Source organism: Perca fluviatilis, chromosome 13 (assembly GCF_010015445.1).
Source record: "Perca fluviatilis chromosome 13, GENO_Pfluv_1.0, whole genome shotgun sequence".
Taxonomy (NCBI): domain Eukaryota; kingdom Metazoa; phylum Chordata; class Actinopteri; order Perciformes; family Percidae; genus Perca; species Perca fluviatilis.
Genome location: NC_053124.1, coordinates 25,248,549 through 25,266,979, shown reverse-complemented (window position 1 = coordinate 25,266,979; position 18,431 = coordinate 25,248,549). Strand labels below are relative to the sequence as shown.

Below are 18,431 nucleotides of genomic sequence, written 5' to 3'. Positions count from 1 at the left end.
TTTCTTTTTTTTAAACATATTTTCATGTTGGAGAGGGAGTATTTAGCACCAATGTAGATCTTCTCTCCAGTTTACGCTGCTGTCATCATCAGTAGGATGCTCTGCACCAGTTTGCCTGTTCTGGTCCCTGTAAAGCCTATGAGTCACAGGCTATTCTGAGGCTGCCAATGTGCCTTTGCGATGGATGTTCTGGGAGGATGGCTCGTCACAATGCATAACAAAATATGGAGTGAGAGGCGGTACGCAGCCGTCCAGCAGGAACATGTAAACATAGCAATGTGCTCTTTTTGGTGTCAGAGAGTCACAGTTTTTGTAGGTTGCTTGTCCTCATCCTGTCTGGCTGCGTGTGGAGATGAGCGCTGCTGGATCACAAAATGTGCTGCTCACCTCTCCTGGCCTCATCTCACTGACTGAGGTCTGACATTTCCTGCTGTTATTTTGGGGCAGCCTGCTGTCAGGGTGTTGTAGCGTCTCATCTCGGTGTGGCTAAGGTAAAATGAAAGGTAACTCCCCTGGCAACCTTCAGGTCACGTTGAAAGATCGGATGTTTTCTTCAACTGCCATTCAGAAGCACCTCATCTGTTCCCAACCCCCCATTAACTGACTCCTTTCTTAAATCTCTCCTGAGCGGAGTTGAAAATAGGGGCACACGTTCCCAAGCATCATTCATTTGATGGATGACAGTGTCGGGGAGTAGAAAGTGTTCACTTTGTTCTACCTTGTTCATCTTTCATGGAAAGAGAGTGAAAGACAGCGAAAACACAACAGTATCTGTTCTGTGGCGGGATTTCCTTTAAAGATCCCTGTCTGGGTGCAGACGTCCAGAAGTTATGATGTGCAGTTAAATGTGCTGTTAATAAGTAGATGTGCTGGATGTGTTATGAGGCTCAGCTGCTCACTGTAGCGTCTGTTGAAATATTCTGAAAGTCTGATTAAGGTCAGTGAACTCAGTTTGCCACTTTTGCAGCTCGGCTGTGGCTCGGTCATAGTTTACAGAGTAGTTTATTTACTCGCACAGTGATGAACACAGCAGTGATGAAAACAATGATAAAAACATGTGAAAATCAAAGACAAGTTTGTGCAGGTGATAAAACAAGAGTGTTGTGAAAAAATATTGCCTCAATCATACAAACACTGAATCAGTCCAAGTGTTGGAAGTATGCAACACTTTGTCGTGCTATTGCAGTACTTTGATTTTGTTTAATTGTGTAACCTTGAATTTAATTTCCTGCAGTATCACTGTATAGCTTTCTGTGAATGTATGCACATGCCAGCTACAGTAATGTGATAATGTAAGACTTCATTGATCCCTGCTGGGAAATTAATAAAAACAGGTATTGTTGTGTCCTCTTGTTGAAAGATGATCTCTCTACCCGTTCTCAGAGGATTACCTGCAAAATTATGGAACTTTCTGCCAGAACACTTGAAATGTATCCCAACATTAGCCACTTTTAAAAAAACAAAAGAAATTATGGCTAATTCGGGAACAATCTTGCTCTCATGTTTAGTTTTTACATTGTATACTTTCCTTCCATTTTCATTTCATTTCTTTTTATTTCATCTTTATTGTATTTTTAATAATAATGTAAATCTGTATTTTTATTTGTGACCAAAAGCCCTACTAGGGACAAGTGTCGAGAATTAGCTTCGGCTAAAAACACTATGATACATACATCAGATGACTGTTGAAGTTTATCTATGTTTTTTTGTATCTCTCCCTATCTAAATAAACCTTTTTTCTTTCAGGAGCCTTACTATGTGCGGTGCATAAAGCCCAACGAGATGAAGTCTCCTGTGTTGTTTGACGACGCTCGCTGCCAGCACCAGGTGGCCTACCTCGGCTTGATGGAGAATGTGATGGTGCGCAGAGCGGGCTTTGCCTACAGGCAGCATTACGCCCGCGTCCTGCAGCGGTAAGAGAACATGATGCTCCATGAAGCAAGACTTCTGTCTTCTTCTTCGCCCGGAAAAAGAAAAAAAGGATATTGAAAAGAGCATGAGACCGGCTTTTTGAAGCATGAAAGCTACCGTAGCTGTAATATGTACTTTGAACTGGGTGGTGCGAGAGAGTTGATTGCGATATATGATCTCAACGCTAGATGGAAGAAATTCCTACACATTGGACCTTTTAAATAAAACCAGGTCAATTACAAAGCTACTCTCAGTTACAGAGTAACAAGAGCAATTGTTTCACTTTTTTGTGTACTGAACAGCATCCTTGTCGTCATAAGCCCCGATTTCCTCTTTGTCCTCCTGAACGTTCTGTAGGTATAAAATGACGTGCGAGTATACCTGGCCAAACCACCTGATGGCCTCGGACAGAGAGGCCGTGGAGGCCATCGTCACCCAGCATGGTTTCCAGGACGATGTGGCGTACGGACACACCAAGCTGTTTGTCAGAACGCCGCGGTCTCTATATACTCTGGAGCAGGAGAGAGCCGCCCTCATCCCTATCCTGGTTCTTTTCCTGCAGAAGGTCGGCCATATTAGTATTAGTGTTACTGTATGATTTGCTATAAGTTTGTCATCATCGTCGCTTTTGGTTTTTATCCACAGCCTCAACATGATTTGAAGTATCACATCTCTCTTTCCTCTCTACTGCTCGGTTTTTTTAAGTTGTGCGTGTACTTTAATAATGATGTATTGAACTGACAGTCCAGTTAATTGACACAGTGATCCAATTTAATGTCACGAGCAGCTCCGGTCACAATATATTCTCCAGTTTCAAACACAGGCCTCTAGGTTTCAAAGTGGATATTACAGTTTGCCTCAGCCTCATGAATATGTGGCTCCTGGTTATGTTTGACTGAAATTCCTCTGCCAGCTTGAATCCTAATTTCCTGTAACAATAATTGGGATAATTAATGAGATCCAGAGCACAGTTACATTACAGTCAATTACTGCACTTGCTCAATGAAACACCCTTTCTTTCTTTCTCTTTCACATGACCTACTTTGATGATTCTTCAGAGAAGTCTGGTTCTTTAACTGGAGCACAAGTTCGTCTTTAGCTCAGTGGGACTCTCTCGTTTCTCCACTCTTGCTTTCTGGCTTTAACACGTCCCCTTTTTTTGTAAAACTCCCAGGTGTGGCGTGGGGCTTTGGCTCGTATGAGGTGCCGGCGGATGAGGGCCATCTACGCCATCATGGGCTGCTATAAGCGCTACAAGGTGAAGGCCCACTTCTGGGAGGTGGAGAGGAGGTTCGCTAATGTGCGAACCATGGCCGACTTTGGAAAGAGCGTGGAGTGGCCGAGCCCGCCTGCAGCTCTGTCCAAGTTTCACAAGAACACAGTCATGCTGCATCGCAGGTCAGATCCCACAAAATGAAACTCATACAGCACAATAAACAACAATCTAAAATAAATGTACAATATTTAATAAATGTTCTCTTCAATCATATTTTACTTTTTTAAAAACTGTCAGCAAAGTGAGATAAATCCACTTGTATTAAATGTAAACATAAATTAGTTCTGAATAAGTTAAACATAGTAGTATAGTCAGTTATACATTTTGTATTGTAAATATGAAACTACAGTCAGCCGCCAGTTAGCTTAGCTTAGCATAAACACTGCAAACAGGAGGAAACGGTTAGCCTGGCTCTGTCCAGAGTCTTGAGACTCCAAGCCAGGGATCTTCAACAGGGGGTCCGGGATCCCCAGGGGGTCCTCTCAGTCACTCCAGGGGGGCCTCCAAATTATTGTTAATATTTGAAAGTATTTTCAAAAATTAAAGTCTTAACATGATTCCAACATATTATTAGCAAATATCCACAGATACAGTTCATCCCAAAGGATTGACTGTTTCACATTTGTTTCACATTTAAGGGTTAACATTAAAACATGATTTATAAAATCATGCCAACAAGTATCAGGCTATTTGAATAGCTTAGTATTTTATGCAAAAAAGGTATCTATAAATGCTTTAGGCTGCCCTAAAAGTTATTGTAGGACCAGATTAATATGCAACTTCATTTTATACAATATATGTAGTAGGGGGTCCCTGATCCGTCTCTCTTTCAGTTAAGGGATCCTTGGCTTAAAAAACGTTGAAGACCCCTGCTCCAAGCAGTTACTGTGCTCGGCCAGGAAATAGTTCAGCATTTAATGTCCCTCGAAAAGCACAGCACGCTGTTGTTATACTTTGGTTTCGGTACAGATTAAATAAACAAGATATAATGTGATAATTGGTAAACTCTAGAGGTGCTGGTAGGAGATTTTGTTACATTTGGACAGAGCCAGGCTAGCTGTTTCCAGTCTTCCTTCCCCTCCTGGCTGTAGCTTCATATTTAACACACAGAATGGTATCAATCTTCTAATCTAGCTCTGCTACACTAAAAACAAGCCAAATAAGTTTCCTTCCTGGCAGAATAAGTTGAATGGTCTCTGGGCGAGTGAGTTTTGGATCAACAAGGATGGGTTTTGGCACTGCAGATAAAAGTTATTTTTATTGCTCACAGAACTGATCTTGAAGCTGTTCCTCCTACTGTATTGTTCTCTGTTGCAACTTTTGCTGTATTTTTCCACCCACGTGACATCACTTGTTCCCATCACTTGTTGTCAGGTGGTGGGCGAGGCAGATCGTGAAGAACATCCCTCCGTCTGACATGCTGGAGGTTCGGGCCAAAGTGGCAGCTCTGACTGCTCTGAGCGGAGAGAGGAAAGACTGGGGAGTCAGCAGAGCCTGGGAGAGGGACTACCTGGCCAATGTAAGAATCACACATAAACAAATCACAAACAAAGTGGAGTCAGGGTACTCTTTGAGTTCCAACATGTATTTCTATGTTGTATCTATGATATATCTCAAATCATGTTTAAATAGTCCATGAAGTGCCTGATTACTCTTGATATTTTCTTTACATAAAACAAATTCTAGTTAAGACTCATTCTTGACATTGGGAAGACATATCTGTGTTAAAATATTCAAGGTTTCAGTTACTAGCCTTTGTAATGTATTTATCAATGCATTCTATGCACCTATGATTATTTTCATTATCAATTACTAGTTTGATCTAAAATAAATAAAATATCAGATTATAGTTAAAATGCCCATCACTATTTCCTAAAGCCCAAGTTAACATACTCAAAACTGTCCAAATCTTTTATGTTTTAATCATAAAAGACTAAGAAATAGTTTAAATAGTCACAAAATAGGAGCTGGAACCAGTGACATTTTTGCTTCAAACATAATGATAATCAAAATGTTTTCCAGATTAACTTTCTGTTGATTGGCTATTTGTTTCAGCTCTTATTTATGTACTTAGTAGGGAAATACAGTTGCAATATGTATAGAGCACTCAGGTTAGCCTTTAAAATCCAAGATAAAACAACTACAACAAATGCAAACGGCAAACAAATGCATAAAACAGATCTGGTGCTTTCAATTGTATCCTACGACCTTCTTGTTTTTTAGTTTTTGGGCTTTTCCGCCTTTAAGTTTTGACAGGACAGCTACTGTAGGGGAGAGAGAGAGGGGGAAGACACACAGGAAATCGTCACAGGTCGGATTTGAACCCTGGACCTCTGCGTCGAGGCATAAACCTCTCGGTACATGTGCGCCAGCTCTACCCACTGAGCCAATCCGGCCACTCCCATGACCTTCTTTAATGACTGGAATCTAATCAGGCATTTTCACGTGACCTAAGACAGGGGTTGCGATCCCCTCTATAAACGACCACATGTTGTCACGTGACCACAGTTCCATACTGAAGTCATTTGATTCCACCTGAACAAGTTCTGTTTGATGAAGAAGGCCATGGGATATCTCCAGAAAAAATCTTGAGTTTAAAATATTTTTCAAACCGCAAATCATGATTGACAAAAAGCTGTCACTCGTCATAATGTGTTTTTTGCTGTTATTTGTACTTTAAGGTGTCAGTTTTTTACATTTCAAATTTTCTGTTGTTTTATCAGCCCTATTATTATTTCTGTGCCCCCTTTTAAGTGCAAAACACAAACATACCATTAACTAGATAGTATTTTTTTAAGGTTAAGAGGCTTTTTACTTTTGTAACCAATCCAGGGTTTCATTTCTAACTGTTGTGGGGAATTTGTTTTGCTTTGAAGCTAGGGCAAAATATAGAGAAATACACTGTGCTGTGCATACACTTCTATTTTTAACAGTGTTTACTCTAATGTCTGATCAACAGAAGTTTTGTGTTTTCTCTTCACTTTCTGTTACCAGAAGCGTTTTTAAGCAGTCCTTGCCACAAGAGGACCTCATTTATAGATCAGTGTGACACCCCACACACAACAAAAATGTTTAATCCTTTTTTTTTAAATAGCTGGGAAGATCCGTTGGATTCATTTCACCCATCTGTTCAAATTTTTCACAGTAAACAAGATTTGAATGACCAGCAGTGTGTTGGATCACATCTGCTGTTGTGAATATACTGTACTGTATATGGTTCATGTGACGACGAGCCTTACAGCATGACTAAAGGAGAACGGTGCTTGTGAACACAGCATTTCATTAATGAATCTCACAGTTGGCTCATTTAACAGCTAATCTGAGCTTGTTTGGTGGCCAGAGGCTTGAGAGACGCCTTCAGGGAGCGTAAGCATGACTGAGTCACTCCCCTCATTAATTTGTCAGACGGCCCGTGACTCGCTGCCCTCCTTCAGGGCTCTAGCTTCACGAGATTGTTGTTAATGCCACAAAGAACCTATAGATAAGTGCCTGTAATCTGGCATGCAGTCAGCCTGAGTCGTGACTTGTATGTGGCTGATGTTGTTTTAGATCAATTGTCTGCGGGGGAAGAAGGAGGAAAAAGATAAGTTAGACAAATTAGTGTATGTCATGTATTATCAGAAACCCTTAACGAGATCACAAGATGACTTTATTTTGTCGAATTTAAGCTTAGAAATCAAAGCCGGGATGTTGTTTCCGTGTGAGCTCATCAGAAGGCTGGAAGTAAGAAAACATGAACTGCCATCACATGCAACTTATTTCATATAGCCTAGATAAATTCCCATAAAACTTGGAAAGTCTAGAAGAGCCGTATGATTAAATTATTTTATTTATGTGTGGGGAGCTAACAGAAGGTCACCCAGCTCGTCCAGACAAGGAGTCTACTGAGCATGCTCTATGGGCCCAAAAACGCAGAAGCCAAACCTTTTTCAAAGTATGTGCCCAAACAGCACTTTTCATAGAAATGTATAAGGCTATCTTTGAAAGTGGCATACAATTATTTTAATACATCCATCATATGTGGTGCAATTGTTAAACACCTAGTTCCAAAACCATTAACACTCGGCTTTAATAACCTCTGCTCTCCTATGAAGACTTCCTACAAGGTTTTTTAAAGCGGCTGCAGAGATTTGATCCCATTCAGCTGTGGCTGGCCACTGATGTTGGGCGATTAGGCCTGGCTTGTCCAAAGCTGGTGGATGGTGCTCTGTGCAGGCCAGTCGAGTTCTTCCACATCAAACTGGGAAAAAACATTTCTTCATTTAGCTGGCTTTGTTCACAGGGGCAAGGGTCCAGGGGGATGTTGAAACCGGAAAGGATCTTCTCCCAAACTCTTGCCACAAAATTAGAGGCACACTAAAATATCATTGTTGATCAGCATTGGAATGCCAGCATACGTTTGACCACATGCTTTGGTTTGTTCAGTATGAATACTTCTTATATACAGTACAGGTCAAAAGTTTGGACACACCTTCTCATTCAATGTGTTTCTTTATTTTCATGACTATTTACATTGTAGATTCTCATGTGAAGGCATCAAAACTATGAATGAACACATATGGAATTATGTACTTTACAAAAAAGTGTGAAATAACTGAAAACATGTCTTATATTTTAGATTCCTCAAAGTAGCCACCCTTTGCTTTTTTTGGTAACTCTTGGTGTTCTCTCAATGAGCTTCATGAAGTAGTCACCTGAAATGGTTTTCACTTCACAGGTGTGCTTTGTCAGGGTTAATTAGTGGAATTTTGTCCCTTATTAATAAAAAAGCAAAGGGTGGCTACTTTGAAGAATCTAAAATATAAGACATGTTTTCAGTTATTTCACACTTTTTTGTTAAGTACATAATTCCATATGTGTTCATTCATAGTTTTGATGTCTTCAGTGAGAATCTACAATGTAAATAGTCATGAAAATAAAAAGGAAACACATTGAATGAGAAAGTGTGTCCAAACTTTTGGCCTGTACTGTATATTTCCAGTAAACATTTTCATTGGAATTTCACTGAATACACACTTAGTGACTGCAACACAGTTCTTAGTAGAAATGGTCCAATAAACATAAGGACATTATTATGACAGCTCCACTCTATAGGAGGGAGACTGTGACACGGTTTTAGATTAGCAGCCCCCGACTGTATTTCTCATCAGGCAGTTTAGCTCCAGTATCAGCCGCCCTGCTCCCTCTCCTAGGGAACGTCAAACACCGTGTCTGGTTTCAGCAGCCTGAGGCCACGAGCTTTGATCTGCTGCTTATGGAATTAAAGTCATAAAAAAAAAGGCTGAGAGAGGTCACCCAGAGTTTTAACGATGAGATACATTCCTATACCATCGTACTGTAGCTAGTGGCTTCCTGTAATAACACAGGTCTTTAATTTCTGCAGGTGCGAGACTGCCCTCAGACCAGCTCCAGCTTCATCCGTGTTTCCAAGGACCTGAGGAACAAAGACATGTACAGTCAGGTCCTCTTCTCTGGCTTCTGTAGAAAGGTACCGTATGTGGGAATAGAACATGCTGAAATGAAAATGTCTGTTTTGTACAACGACTTTCTTTCTTTTGTTGCTCCCTTTCAGCTTTGGGATGTTTTTCTCACTTGCTGTGTTCCTCCCACTCACACTTTCTCTCGGCTCGTCTTTCATTTAATGTTCCAGGGGTGAATACCCTCTCAGGAAGGATTATAAAGAAACGAGATAAAACATCATAACAGGATTAATCATGAAAGGAACTGGACTATAAATTCACTCCTACAATGTTCTTAACCTTTAAGATATCCTTTTTTTTATTTTTAAAGTTTGCCTGTTGTGACTCAACAAAAAATAGTCAGTCATCTCCCTGTTGATAATAATGGCCATATTTTCCCTATCAGGGATTGTAGAGAGAGGGCTTCCACTAAATTCTCAATGCAGCTTGAGCCAAAGTATATTTGAAGATATGCAGGCTTTGATAAAGTGAAATAAAACAACCTCCAATACTGACAAACCCACCAGAGCCTTTGTCTATTTATCACAATTTTGTTATGTGTTTGCTGCTCCACAAGGAAAACCTGTTTTTGAATTGAGATATGTGATAACCCGAAAGATCCTACAGAAGATGTACAAATATGGAGCTTTATCCTTTTCTTCTTCTCTCTTCCCCTTCTCTGCTCTCTCAGGTGAATAGATTCAACAAAAGCACAGACCGAGGACTGCTCATCACAGACAAGTGTGTCTACAAATTAGAGCCAAATAAACAGTACAAGGTTTTGAAGAGGCTTCCCTTAGACATTGTAAGTACTCACATGAGAGATGCATGCATGCTCTCGTACATTCACACTCCAATCTAAAGCTATAGCACTCCACAGTCATCAACATACTTGAATTAGTTTCATATTTTGAGCACGGCCAGTGTAGTTCATTCCTCTCAACAATAATACTTCAACAAGCAAAGCAGTGTAAGCATGGAGCCTCATTCGCCGAGCATGTTTAGTGATGTCTCCAGAGATCGCAAGTTCATTCATGTTCATTGCAATGGAGGAATAGGTAACCCACGAGTCCCTGGAAAAAGAGATCTTCTATCTCAATGGGACCTTCCTGGCTACATAAAGGATACATAAAATGCATTAATATGGCACTTTCTTGTGTTTTTAGTGGTTAAAAAAATTTTCAGGCATAAGGGTCAACTTTATTATCCTGGTGGGGGGGAATTTGTTTTACAGCCAGCAGAGACTAAAAGACAGCAAATAATACCCACAACATAACATACAAATAACCCTAATATTCATATTCATACAAGGCAAATTACATCAAGGTATTAACAAGACTAATGGTAACAGAGATATGTGTGTGGAACAGAGAGATAAAGTTATCTATCTATCTATCTATCTATCTATCTATCTATCTATCTATCTATCTATCTATCTATCTATCTATCTATCTATCTATCGCTGTTTTGCTTTCTTCAGGGTTTTGTTGATAAAAGTGAAAAAGTAAAATAAAGATAAAATAATGCCAGTGTTATACAGTACAGGCCAAAAGTTTGGACACACCTTCTCATTCAATGTGTTTCTTTATTTTCATGACTATTTACATAGTAGATTCTCACTGAAGGCATCAAAACTATGAATGAACACATATGGAATGATGTACTTAACAAAAAAGTGTGAAACAACTGAAAACACAATGAGCTTTCCTTAGTATGTGCCTTTTCTGTGTCTGTAGCTATTGAGCAGGAGAGAGGGGGGGCAAGGTGGAGGGTGGGGGTGTGGCCTTGACCAACTGCCACTTTGCTCGTTTGAAAGCCATGATGTCTCTCTCTCATGGGTGGGCCAAACTCTCTGGGCGGGCAAAGCAGAGAAAGGGGAGGTAACCTTGCTCCTTATGACCTCATAAGCAGAAGATTCCAGATCGGCCCATCTGAGCTTTCATTTTCTCAAAGGCAGAGCAGGATACCCAGGGCTCGGTTTACACCTATCACCATTTCTAGCCACTGGGGGACCGTAGGCAGGCTGGGGGAATGCATATTAATGTTAAAAAACCTCATAAAGTGAAATTTTTCATGCCATGGGACTTTTAACAACGTTTAGTCTCTAATATATAATAATACAAAATAATATGTAAAATTGGTCGGTGCTTTTTTAACTAAAACTTAATTCTAACCTTGAACTTTAACCTAAAACATAATCAAGGGCACCGACACACTGTACAGCACTAAGTAGCAGCTCCACTTCCTCACAGCTACCAGGAATGTGGGTCAGACCCCTTGTACTTTATCCCAGCTGTCCTTTTTACTCTGTCCTCTCAATTGTGCACTTCCTCTACTCTCACACACACATATTCCATCATTTTTGACCCCGGGTCACTGCCATCTGTCAATAAGTGAAGGAACACCTTCTCCTTTTGACTCAAAGAGACTTATGATTGTGATATGTGTTTTGCAGTGTCACGATTGGAAAGAGGTCAATGTGGATTTATGTGTATTTATGTGGTGTGTGAGGCTGTGGTCGTGCTATGACATCCAGTATATGCTTAGCTTTAGATACTTTTGCTGTCTGGGGCGAACCTGGCTCATTTTACAGCCCGATCTGAGAAACTGGATCAGGGATCTCACAGGGCTGTCAGCTCTAAAGGACACAAGGCTGAAAGTGAAGAGAGAGTAGATGACAGCTTTATTTAATCAGATGTTTCAAGGTTCCTTCTTGAAATAGCTTTGAGATCATGATTTTCTTCCATGGTTTGATGGAAGATGTTGGGCAGGGACCTATAGAAAGCAGGGACTTGATTTAAAGGAGCAGTGTGTGAGGTTTAGGTTTTGTTGTGTTTTCTTCAGCTTAGAATGAGCCCTTCATATCTACATGTGGAGTGGGTCTTCTTCCACTGAGTGTTGCACTGCCATGTTTCTACAGTAGCCCAAACACTATGGAGAGAGCCTTTACCTTACCTGAAGGCCACCGTAGGTTCTCCTACATGCTTGGAAAGGGAAGGGTGAGGAATTCTTTATCCTCACCCCTAGATGCCGCTAAATTCTACACACTGCTCCTTTTAACAGATTAACAGTAGCCGGAAACAATTAGGGGGCATTTGTAAAAGCCCCATTAGTAAGCTTTCAGTTTTTTTGCATGGGACATTTGCAGCTTACAATAACGGTGGCAGACTTTGTTGGATGAAATTACAGTCGGGAACAGATTTTCTCAGCTACATCTAGCTAGCATTATCTAATTACCTGATGCTAACCCTGTAAATTGGCTATAAACTCTGTCTGTTTTGTCTGTAGCTGATCTGTAAATGTGTCTAGCTATAAAAAATATGCAAAAAATAATTATAAAATAAAATAAAAATTATAAAATAAAATAATAATGTGTTGGCTAAATGAGCTGATGATTCACACAAATATAGAATTAAAGAAACAGCATTGGGTGTTTGTGTATTGCAGGACAGAGCTGATTAACCCCAGTATAATGTTAACTATAAATGTAAGTGTAATTCAAATGTTATTTGTTCGGCAAATTCCTTATGGTGGGGGGAATTTTGAGGGGATTTTTTTTCTGGATTTACCACTGGTACTGCACACCATGACGTATAAATGAGTCAGTGTCTACTTCATGACATTTCACTGTTGTTTGTTATCATACTCAAATCTCTTTTATTGTCAGAATCTATCATTCGCAGTTTTAAGTGAAACGGTGATCAGATGGTACAGGTCTGTCCTCTACTGTATGTACATTTTATTTTTCATTTGAAGGTTTGTGTGAAGACCAACAACACCTACATAACACATAATGAATCAGCACAGCTGGACGTCCAGCAGTGGTTTTAGAGAGTGAGACAGAGAGAGGGAGTTCAAAACATGCCAGAGGGTTAAAAACCATCATTATGCAGCAGCAGAGCAGCTAAAGATAGCTGATGCCATTAAGCTCTGCTGCTCAGGGTGAAGGATGAGTCTTATCCAGGTCAGATACAGAGAATAGAGAAGAAGCAACGCAGCTCTGTCCTCACATTGTGTCACCAGACCCTTGACCTTTAGCGATGAAGGCTGAAATGTCACCCAGGTCACAAACTGATGAACCAATGTGACAACAACAACAACAACAACAGTGTTGTGCGCAACTGTGACGGTTTCCAGTGTTTTTCCTGAATTGAATGGACTTTTTTTTGTAAACAGATAGTCATCACAAACAAAGTCGCACAAGACAACTGAACTTAGTGACTCTGTCCTTTTTACATAACATCTTTGTAAAAAGTACAATTTGCAGCTTAAATTGATTTACTTTCTGATTCTATAAATTTCTGAACAATAAATGGCTGAACAATGGAGGCACAGGTTGTACCAGTGTGTGCTGGGGGCTTTAAGAGGCTTAATCCGGTCCATCTTCCATTCCCTTTCTAACATCTGTGACCAACCTCACTTTCTCTGTCTGTATATCTCTAATGCATACTGTTCTTCTGTTTTTCTCCAACACCTTCTCTCGCTCTCGTTCCTTCAGTCACAGTCAGTGGTGCAATGTAACTAAGTACGTTTGATCAAGTACTGTCTTTAGATACAATTTTGACGTACTTTGCTTTGGGCATTTCTTTTTTCATGCTACTTTTATACTTCTACTCCACTACATTTTGTAGCCAGATATTGTACTTTTCATTCCACTACAATTATTTAACAGCTTTAGTTAGTCTGCATATTCAGATCATTAATACAACATTGAAATCAACTAAGACATTATGATGTATTATTATAGGTTAAGCTAACCGGAAGTCCATAAATTAATTAAAAATAGCTCTACTACGTTTACTAGCTGCAACATTAAAGTGATGAAAACATTAATGCAATCACTAACTGAGTGAATGAGTACTTTCACTTTTGGTACTTGAAGTATATTTTGATGCTAATACTTTTGTACTTTTACTTAAGTAAGATCTTGAATGCATGACTTTTACTTGTAACAGAGTATTTTTAGTAGTATTGCTACTTTTACTCCAGTAAAATAACTGAATACTACTTGAAATTGTTGGGTCTTTGTAAATTACAGAGAGTGGTCTAGACCTACTCTATCTGTAAAGTGTCTTGAGATAACTCCTGTTATGATTTGATACTATAAATAAAATACAATTGAATTGAATTGAATTCTTCCCCCACCAGTCACAGTAAATCTGTACATTATTCCAACTGGATCACATTTCATGACTTTCCCCTCACTGCACCTCCACTACATGTGCACCGCAGGCCGATTTTCTCTCCCCCTGCATACTCTGAGCAGCAATAATCCACTGGCTTCATTCATGGCGTGACTTTTGATCCAGGATATACTGTACTGTATTAGATTCACAGGTATTGTACATTGACGTGATAATTCCTGGCATTTTTATACAAATTAATTTCCAGCGCTCCAGTATGTAAAGGCTGAATATCTGTCATTCAGCCTTTAGTCAGGTCTTGTCTACAGCAGGGGTAAAAGAAGTATTCAGGTCTCTTCCTAAACTAAAAGTAGTATTGCAACATTTAAACCTGCATTTAAGTCCTGCATTCAATATTAAGTAAAAGAACAGTAGAAGTATTAAGTATAGTAGTATTGCATTATGTAATGTTAGGGTAGTTTGATGTGTAACAAGGTTTCATATGTTAACATAATCCTAATCAGCAAAGATGCAATATTTCCCTCTGGAATGTACTGTAGTTGAGTAGAAGTATGAAGTAACAGAAAATAAAGGACAGTTCATTAAATTAGTTATGTTCCACTGCTGTTGTACGGAAGTGATTGGAAGCAAGTTTGTTTTTTGATAAAAAAAGGAGAGCAACTAGGTAGTAAACATGAGCCATAGGAACCGCCATAAACAAACATTTTGAAACCGTTACCAAGAATGTTGGATGAAGCTGATCTTCAGTGCTGAGATGAAAAAGCTCAACAAATACAAAACAAAGCCTCATGGATTACCACTTTAATAACCTGCAATATTTTATGTAAATAACTATCAGTAATACACTGTTACTCAGTAGTGTTTCTTTCTTTTGTGGAATAATCTAAGTGATGCTTATGGAAGCAACACTGACCCTTTTTTGCTGTAGATGAATAAAGATGGTAGAGATATAAGAAGTCACAATACTCCCTGACTTTGTGGTTTTGTTTCTCTCCACAGTTCACGGGACTGAGTGTGACCAGCGAGGTTGACCAGATGGTGGCGCTACACACGTCCTCCCAGGATGATGTCCTGCTGTGTTTGCAGCGAGGGGAGCTGTGCACCAACCAGGACCGAGTGGGGGAGCTGGTGGGATCGTTGGTGGACCACTTCACACGGTCAGTTCACACAACCAGACACAGTTTTGTTTCCTCACTAGGTGAACATCGCTTATCCTGTGGCTTCCTTCTCTGTTTGCACTGCTACCTTTGAAAGCCTGAGAGGCTTCGATAGTTTCAGGGAAATCTCACACTTACCATTCTGGTTATAAAGACATTTCTCTGAGTCGACACAGTCACTACTCCCCACCTGTGATGATGTGACTACTAGTACCAACGCTAAAGCTGAATACTATCGCTAAATTCCATGTTCAGTTTCCCTAATAGCCGAGACACACCAACCAGACGGCCGACCGTCGATAGAAAAGCCAGTCGGAATGATCAGTCGGGTCCCCGAGGTCCAAAAAACTGCCTCGGAAGACACTGAGGCGACACCGACTTGAGAAACATAATACGTCTCCATAGCAGCAGGCGGCGCTACTCTGTATTGTTGCCCAAGAAATTAAAACCGGCAGCTGATTGGACGAACGCGTCACATCGGTTTGTTTTCTCCGGAAATACAAAGAATGGTCATGGCGGCTCGTTCAGAATACGATCTCATATTGTACTAAAATAGTTCACTGAAACGTGTTTCTGAGAACATTTTAAGCGAGAAATAGGCCATGCAGTTGCTGAATCTGTCTTCATTTCAGATCGACAAAGGTCAGTTTAAAAGATTTTCGTTAGATTTTGAGAAACTCTAGTCAGGCTCATTCCGCTCGCCATTTCCGGATGAGTCCCGACTGCCCTGTCTCCGACTGAACATGTCAGGTCGGCCAAAATGAAGGCCGACAGCCCCTCAGACGGACGATGGCACAGAACACACCGAACAGACTCGAGTCACTGACCTCGCCAGACTGTCCGACGGCCGATTATCGGCTTGGTGTGTTTCAGGCTTTAAAGCTCAACCTGGACCAGACCACGGATAACATTTCTCAACAATTTGACATCAAAAGCATTCATAGAAAACAACTGTCGAAATGATTGACACAGCGGGTTGTCTGTTAGCTGCAGGGTCTCACTTGTCGAAGTGACCCTGAGCAAGATAGTGAACCCCAAACTGCGCAAATTTTGTGTGCAGTCCAGTTTCATTCATTCTATTTCTCACTCCAGCTCAATCACAAACACCAATTCTTCCAATCCTAACAGAAGAATTAAAGTGGTATAAATTTTATTTGTCACAAACACATTTAAACTTGGAACACATTTAAACTGTAACATACATGTTTTTATAATAAGTCTATGGACATATTACAGTTGTGCATGCACTTTATTGCCACCTGTTGTTGGTTTTTATCATTCATTGTGTCATTAGTAAAATGTTTGATAACTGATTTGCTGGTGGAAGGAATTATACGCTTTTGAGACATGTTTTGGTTGTTTTGGGTGTGACATTACTACTATCTACTGCTACTGTGTGGGCACTGCACTGGGCAGACAGTTTTCTTAAAACTGGCATAAATATTTTCTACTGAAAAGGTGCCGGTTGAAGCTACAACATTTTACAGCTACCCTTTTAACAAAAAGTCAAAAAGTAAGACACAACTTAAAACTAACTCTACCATACTACATTTGTCTATTAAACACATTTTCTTAAACTTACAAAAATACAGAATAAGAAAACATAAATAAGGTTGGAACTTTTTTTGCTCCTACTGATCATTTGTTTGTTTGTTTTAAGACCGGTTTTCATTAGAACCAAAGCAATTTCACAAATCATACTCTTGGCATTTATCACTGTCATAGTTGTCGGTGTCTGCACCCCGCTCTAAATAACTGCTGTGAAATGAATCAGTTACGCTGACATTTACCACATTTATCACTCGGAACCTGATTTGTCATCGCTGTTTATAAACCTGATTCACATCCACCCGCGTTCATCTCTGACAGACTTCATTTAAATGGCACAAAATTTCACACACAGCAGACTGTTTTGGGGGTGTGTGTGTGTGTGTGTGTGTGTGTGTGTGAGCGTGCGTGCGTGCGTGTTGTTGTAAGTACGGCCCGCTGAGAGGGCACCCAGTCTGCAGTGATTGGTCTCCCAAAGTATTAATCCTCCAAATCCTGCCAGGACCACAACAAGTGACATAGAGATACAAACAAACACACTGTGGAGCTCGTCTGGTGGAAATTCATTGTACTTATGCCAAAGTCCACCAAAGACTTCAATTACTTTATAGTTTGGACTCATTATTTTGGGGTTTTATTCTTCAAAAAGGAGTTTGAAGGCCCATTCTTGAAAAAAAAGTCCAATTACTTGGTGTTTCTGAAGCTTTCAGCCATAAGTATGATAACGAATTACATACTTAAAGGTGCCCTGCCACACAAAACCGTTTTTACTTGCATTTTTTGAAATATGTTAGGTCCATATGTGTTTGTGTTATGTTGTGAATGTGAAAATGAACTGCTACCTCCTTTGTCAGCTCTAGCCACCGAAAAGAAATAAGCGGAGAAATCAGGCCAATTACAAAAGCTGGTCAGTCTGACGTGGTGTTGCCTGAGCTCATTACTATTCATGAGCTCGGCCAGTTGCGCTGGGTAAAGGATGCTTATAGCCATGCTCTCATTGGCTAGCTGTTAGCCAATCAAAGTCAAGCAGCTTAGCTCGTTGAATATTAATGAGAACTGGCACAAATCGAGCTGAGTCTTCCTGCAGGCTTTCTATACCACGCTAGAATGGCTTGAAAAAGGTAACCAAGGTATTTTTTCCACAAAAAATGTTAGTCCATGGTAGAACTTCAGACATTACCAAAAAGTAATGAAATACGTGTGGCAGGGCACCTTTAAGTCACGAAATAACAAACTAGCGTCTCATTTTGTTTATTTGGGTCTTTTTTTTAGCTCAAGTGTCCATAATAAAATGAATATAGCATACATCATGTATTGTAACACGATTAAAGATACTTACACATACTTAATTACACACAACCATTCATAGTTTTACACCCTTCATATACCCACACACATATGTACCTATACTGCCATAATGCACACATTACTATCTGTAATAAGCTTTAGAAACAGTTATTTTCATTAAATTCATCTGCAGATTCATTTTCCGAAAATTAGTTTCGTCTATAAAATGCCAGGAAATAGCAAAAATCGATTGCAGTTGCAGCCATAGTCGTGACATGCACTCAGTTGCCAGTTTATTAGGTACACCTAGCTAGAATGAATGCAGTCTAATACAACAGTCCTGCAATTAATCATACATTCATAAATGTCATAATGTTCAGTTTTTGTTGAAACTGTTTTAGAGAGCTATTTTTTTAACAACTTTATGATCATTTTTGAGGCTATAATTTCTATTTATATGGTTCTGTTGACTTGTATTGTGTTATACTAAGAGGTGATGTTTATAAGAAACCCCGTTAAGAAATAATCAGTTGAGCCTTATTCATAGTCAAGAGCCAGTTAATGTTTTTATGGGATTTCTGGTCTGTATGTAGAGATAAAACATGAAATGAGCTGTCAGCTCACTCACATCAGTGTGATGGTACTTCTC

General features: G+C 39.8%; 1 protein-coding gene across 3 annotated transcripts in view; it reads left to right on the top strand.

The window, feature by feature from the left end:
• The window catches only part of myo1g (myosin IG), a 60,647-nt gene that overhangs the window by 28,506 nt on the left and 13,710 nt on the right, over window positions 1–18,431 (top strand). For all 3 annotated transcript variants that reach the window (XM_039820607.1, XM_039820608.1, XM_039820609.1), the window contains exons 19-25: window positions 1,747–1,913; window positions 2,269–2,476; window positions 3,086–3,309; window positions 4,562–4,706; window positions 8,571–8,675; window positions 9,338–9,451; window positions 14,790–14,947. In XM_039820607.1, coding sequence (XP_039676541.1) covers window positions 1,747–1,913; window positions 2,269–2,476; window positions 3,086–3,309; window positions 4,562–4,706; window positions 8,571–8,675; window positions 9,338–9,451; window positions 14,790–14,947 — 1,121 coding nt within the window. The remainder of the gene's footprint in view (window positions 1–1,746; window positions 1,914–2,268; window positions 2,477–3,085; window positions 3,310–4,561; window positions 4,707–8,570; window positions 8,676–9,337; window positions 9,452–14,789; window positions 14,948–18,431) is intronic.